General features: G+C 46.2%; 1 protein-coding gene across 1 annotated transcript in view; it reads right to left on the bottom strand.

The window, feature by feature from the left end:
• Positions 1 to 1,454: 1,454 nt before the first annotated feature.
• Positions 1,455 to 6,308, bottom strand: part of LOC144095370 (uncharacterized) — a 201,093-nt gene continuing 196,239 nt past the window's right edge. The window contains exon 5 of the mRNA XM_077629131.1: positions 1,455 to 1,735. Coding sequence (XP_077485257.1) covers positions 1,492 to 1,735 — 244 coding nt within the window. The 3' untranslated portion in view covers positions 1,455 to 1,491. The remainder of the gene's footprint in view (positions 1,736 to 6,308) is intronic.

Here is a 6,308-nt window from a genome sequence, read left to right as displayed (position 1 = left end):
TAAGGAGCACGCTTCGGCGTTTGAAGTTTCGCAAGTGTTCCACACAGAAAATGACGGTTTCTTTGCCTTATATACGCGAAGGCAGCTGTGGAATTTCCTAGTGCTTATATAAAGTATTTCCTAATTTCCGTTACGTGAGGCGTTAGAGGAGTTCGCTTGCCAAATCGTGCTCCGTGTTGTCATGGACATTAAAGTCCCTCCTCCTCCTCAAGGATAGATGCCACAAGCAACAGTAGATTGTTTTGTATACAAATGACCCATTTACTGTTGCATGCTGCATGAGCCATAATCTTTAATGTGGTGCTCCGCGAAATTTCTTTGCCCGCTACGACTGTTATAAGCTGTGTGAAAGTTAAGGATTCGGACAAGGCAAAATAACCATTGCTCCCCTATTTTCATTACTTGCAGGTCTCGCAGCGGGGCTCCTTGGCTTGTCCGGTATACCGAAAGCAGTGCTGCCTCCTGCAAAAGTTACCTCGTCGGCTGAACTGTCCGTATGCTTTGCGTTTGCGACAAGACGCTGTACTTCGTAGGAATCGACATGAGAAAACTGACCGCTTTGTGTCGTTTCATCCCGCACACAGCGATTGTGTAAAACCTCCGTGTTTGGCTCTGTGTTTGGTGGCGACGCTTATCGGGTATTCAAGTCAATAGACTTTGAACTGCAGCTATAAGGTATCGATCACACCGCCATTAAAGAACACTACCGATATATGAAACGATTGGGATTATACAACAAACTTAACTAGAACAATGGTTCCGGACAGGCAGACAGACACACGGGCTCAAATACAAGGCTTCGGAATCTGTGTCGAATACCGAAGGCATTGCTTCCTCCGACCAAGTAGGCTTATCCCGACTAGATATCATCAGTGGTTTCGTTCAGCAGACGTCGCTTCAGTTTCCAAGAGAGTGCATGAAGAGTTTAATCGCGCTCTATCTCGTGCGCGCGCAATACTGTGTTTCTATGTTTCTGCTGTTTTCTGTGCCGTTCTTTTGCGCTGCTCTCTAATGTTTCGTGTGGTAACCCTGATCACGTCTTCGCATCAGCCTCCGATAAGCCAAAAATGCACAGGCGATTTTATGTGATGTGATGAGGTAGACCGGCGTTAGAAGTATTGGATGTATACCTGTATTTCGCTTTTACACTGATCGCCTTCTCAGTGTGTCTTTGAGTTTTTTTTCACCGTCAATTTTTCGTTGTGCTGCTGCGTGGGCTTGTAGAGTGCAGGGTGGGTGGTAGGTGAAAATTCTGGAGAGTGGAAGTGGATACAGGCTCGTAGGTGGGAGGCGTATTTTTACTGGAGGGGTGGGGGGTGGGGGGTGTGCCTGGAGGTGCACCCACTGGAAGGTCCTCTGGAGGAGGCACCTTTCAAAGGAGGACTAGATTGCCAACCCAGTAATATACCCATCGCTGAATCAGTCCTTTGAGCATGTCATGTCAACGTCAATCGAAAGTTGAAGTATTTATTTATTTATTTGTTTATTTATTCATTCATTAATTTCCCAAAGATCCCAACATAGGTACTGGGCGTGAGTAAAGCGGTTATCGGTGAAATACCAGCAGTAGTCAAGCAGATGAGCTGGCTCTTCCACGACTGTCACGTAGCGGACGGGTTCGTGGATTAATGCTGCTTGAACGGAAGGCCATTCATGCTTTGGGTGGCGAGCACGGAGAATGATTTCTGGAACACAGTTGCGTGGGCACTTGATGGGAACACGCCGTTGCGAAGACCTGCGTGAGGTTTTCGATGAACTCTTTTCAGTAAGCTGGTTTTCTCGTGATGAGGAATGAAAAACTGTGGTTGAGGTAGAAACAGGGAATCCGTAGAAAAACTACAACTTCTACGCAAGAGCAGAACTCTGTAGCTGAGATTTCGATCAAAAGGTAGAGAGTAATGCGAGTAGTTTAAAAAATGATCTGAATGACCTAATTTTAAAAAAGAAGTTCGAGTAACGTTGGTGTGCCCTGGATCGAAGATAGCTTCGCATATAGATTTAGTCAACACGAGGAATTTGCAGGTTAGTAATCTGCAATAAGAGTGCGCCATGGACAGGTTGCAACTAAATACTCAAACGGTCGAGGGCTGGCATTTGTTAGATTATTTACGCGTCAAGACAGTGATACAGCGCTAGACAATCGAATACCAGGGTACTTGAAACGATTATACAAGACAGAAAAACGGGAAAACGCACCGACAGGCGGAGAAAGTTGCATTAGACAGGCACACAGGCAGGCACGTAATAAGAGAGGTAATCTTCCTGTGAGAGGTAAGCTTCCTGTTTATACCCGGGCAGTCGCTTTAGGTATAAAACCGGTCATAACTCTTTTTTGAACCTTGATTCGAACTTGCTTTTTCCTTCCAAGTTATCTGCTCGTTCTGATCCACCAAACCTTTAACTCCTTCATTTTAATACTTTCTGCAGGTTAAATATATCATTACCGTTTATCGCCCCGTAGCTTTTCAGATAATTAGTCTGCGTTGTTCATTTCGAGCCAGAAGGTCTCACAAACACTACAGTATATCTAATTCTTTCCCTAATCTGCGTGCAACAAAAGTATATGTCGTTTACGACGCAAAAATTTTGTCTGCAGCCTTTCATCGTCAAGTGCCAAAACCTACTTTGAAAAGCAAACTGCTTTCCTAGAATTAATAAAATCTTATTTCTCTCAACTTAATCTCTAATGCTGCTATACAGTTCTAAAGGTAGGGTTCTTGAGCACATCATTCATCAGGCAAACCTTCTCTAAAAACTTTCGTGTTTAGTACGAACCTGACAGCTCGTCCTCGAACTTTGTCCGTGCTAAGGTGAAGGACACACAAGCCGCCGCAGTGTCTGTACTGTTAGGCCGCTGATGCCAAGGTCGCGGTATCGAATCCCGGGTGCAAAGGCCGCATTTCGATGGAGGCAAAATGGGAAAGTGACCGGGTACTGTGAGGCGTCAGTGCGCATTAAGGAACTCCAGGTCGCCGAAATCGATGTTAAGTTCTCCACTACGGCGACCCTAATATCCAACTTGCATCTTCGGCAGGTTAAAGCCTATGTACCATATTCCGAATGCAGGATTATAAGTTCTCGTGTTTCTTAAGAACACATCCCGAGCTAGTTGGTTGCTCATCACAATGAAAACAGCAAAGATGAGACTCAGGCATAGCGTCTGTGTCTCGTCTTCTCTTTCTGCGTCCTTCGTGAAGGTTGCACTGTTTTCATTGTGATTGTGCCCGTGTTTGTGCTAGCATTCATGTTACTGTGGCAGCTATATATTCCTTGAAACTAGGTCTGCCAGTCTGTTCTTCAATTTCCTGCATCGGTCGAAACGCTGATTCTTACTTTATCCTCCAGCACCCTAAAAGATTCCTGCCCTCTACTTCAACGAAATATTTCATTCGGTTGGTTACCATAAGAACATACAGGCAGTCTACCTGTCCTAGTCTCCGCAATTTCTCGGCAGTAAGTAGCGTAAGATACAAGCCATAGGAAAATGCCGAAGTAAGGCTTCGGAGCATTATGTCTGGCCACTTTCCATGCATTAGTTGAAATTTATTGTCCCGCACTAGCTTTTTATGAGAACGGTATTTACATTTATTCTTCGTCTCTCCCTGTCGCAGTATCTTACATTTTATCCTACCCATCACTTACCCGTACACCAAGGCATTTGCACTCATTTGAGTCTGGGTAGTTATAAAATAATGGTTAAATCCTGTTCAGATATATATGAAACCACACCATATTGTTCCAGGATCTGCAAATCTAAATATAAGTCGCCTCTTGACGTATCTCATAATTTTAGAAAACCATAGAGCAGTGGAACCACTCTTCTTCTTTAAGTGCATAGTGCTCTCAACTGCTGTGGAGGAAGTGGTATAGTCGAACGCCCCACTGTAAGCGACGTCGCCTGGTCGCACCTGAGTGAGCAGGTGCCTCAATAAATCTCCAACTTATCGCGACATACCGAATCTTGCTGCGACAGAACGGGAAAGGATGGCGCCAGACTATCGTTCCAGCGCGGGTAGAGCTTGGTTTCTCGCTCCCTGAAAGTGTGCACCATCAGCCCTTGTGCCTTGAGGCCTCAGCGTTTCCAGGCACGACATGCGATACAGGAACACGCTTCAACTTTTTCGGTTCATTTCACTCTTGCCATCCGGTTTCTTTTTTTTTGTGCCTCTATCTTTTTGTTCATTTTTCTTCTATGGGAACCACCGGTTTTGCCTGCTCCATTTGAGTCTGCCCAGTTCCAGCACTTTCTCGACTGAGCTGACTTTGATCTGTGACTTCCTCTCAAGGACAGATCCGTCTACCACTCGCATGTTCTGGGACTGCTCTATAGTTCTCGGATGTCCCATCAGAGACGCCGCTTTTCAAACGGGTCGTCTCTACTGCGGCGGACCCTCCTGGCAGCGTTCAATTAAAGCCGGGGTTCCTGCGTGCTCGGCTCACCCACTCTCTCCTACGATGAGGCAAAAAAAAAATAAGAGGACGACCGATGCATTCGAGTCACGCTGTACTCGACGTTATCAGACCCGGGGGCAAAAAGAGCGCCACTCAGCGCGACGCGGGTCCCGGACAGCGGACGTCCCACTTGCCAATCCAGGAGCCCTATCTGGCGCGGCGGCTCTTGAGAGGGCCGTCCATCCTCCAATCACTCTGAGTGGGCCCCGCATGCTGTGTCCACATACTATGCAGGGATGCCGGCCTACTGCTGCCGCCACTGACGGATGCGGAGGACCCCTGCCCGAGTCTGCGCCGCGCCGCCATCTGGCGTCTGCGCTCCCGGCTGTCAACGGAGAAACGTGCCCACTAGGCATCTCTATCACAGCGCTGAATCCACCGCGCTTGCCTTTGCCTGGTGCATCCCGGCCGTAGCTAGTCCACGCAGACAGAAATAATGCTCGCCCGAGGAAGTAGACTGTGTGGATCACGTCAGGCAAAACGTATATATGCCATCCTCGGTCGTAAATTCGGAGGGACGACGGAGGTTGATAGGCGGTCGCTGCCATTGTCTTGTGCTGACCAAGCGAAGATGACCAGTCCGGCTACGCACACTCCGCCTGTCATGCAGGATGAGTCATAGTGGCAGCAAGATCTGGTTCGCTTAGTGGAAACTAGGGATGACGCTGAGAGATGGAATATTGTTCGGCGAGCATTCTGGTGAAAGTGCTATTTTGTTTTCGAATGCAGTTGCTAGGCGTCACGTACGAGACGTAATTTCAAAACTTAAACCTTGATTCCATTATATCGCTGTTGCGGTAATATGAAAACCTGCGTTTTCCAGTTCAGGTAGGGCTTGAGAGTGAAAATATGCATAGATGCATCTTAAAATGCTAAAAAAAAGAAAAGGATGGTAAAACCACCGCGATAAGTTCAACAAATCTCATTTTGCAGAAGAAGGCTTGCTCAGAGATTAAGGCAGTTTTGCAAAGGAATACGCCTTAAACTGCAAGATACCGCGATAGCAAAGCGAAACATCTGTTTGCTCTGATTTCCACATCAATAAAATAAAGCGACATTATACTGATTTCTCCAGAAATTAAAAACATAAAGGCATCGTGTCTAACAAATAATCTTTTTCCCCTCGATAATTGCTTAGCCACTCACGGATTTAGGACACACGTTCCACAGGGATTGCTTTCTGTACAATTAGCCATTTTTCTTGCAAATTTCGAATTATGAAACGTGATTCTGTGTGTTTCTGAAAACCATTAATCAGTTTAATGATTCCATACTGAATGAATCAACAAGCCTGTGTTTAAAAAGCATGCCTGTTTTTTATAAGAAAAATTATGCTCATAGCAAAAAAAGAAATTGCACGCCAGGTACACAAGCCTAACTACTTCCTGAACCAGAAGCAGCAGTGTAATATAAATGTGCACCCTGCACCATCAAATTTAATGACTTCCGTATGGGTTCATGACCACTTATTTCGTATTCAGCGAAACAGTAAGCGAGCTTTCAATTTTAACTTCAACAGTTATCAGTTGTTTCATACAGTTCAGGTCATGCTGTCCAGAATGTTTCTTTCTAATTTTGTTCTGGGCGCTAACTCGGGGCGTGGTCGGGTTATTCAACGCTTTGTTTTTTTAAGGCACGGGTATTGTCTGTGATCTGTTCTCTCGCCATCAAAGGACTTGCAGATGATTCCTCGAAAGCCAACGACCTGACTAGAGTGGCGGGCCATGTCTGCCGCGGAACGACTGGACCAGAAAGAAAAACCGGGGCCGGTTGCCGTAAATCAGCGCCCTCCGACCACCCATGCACACATCCTGGCTCTTGGGAAGGAACTATCGGCAGCCGTCTTTCAGGTGCAG

This window comes from Amblyomma americanum, chromosome 6 (assembly GCF_052857255.1).
Source record: "Amblyomma americanum isolate KBUSLIRL-KWMA chromosome 6, ASM5285725v1, whole genome shotgun sequence".
Taxonomy (NCBI): Eukaryota; Metazoa; Arthropoda; class Arachnida; order Ixodida; family Ixodidae; genus Amblyomma; species Amblyomma americanum.
This window is presented reverse-complemented; position numbering and strand designations above follow the sequence as displayed.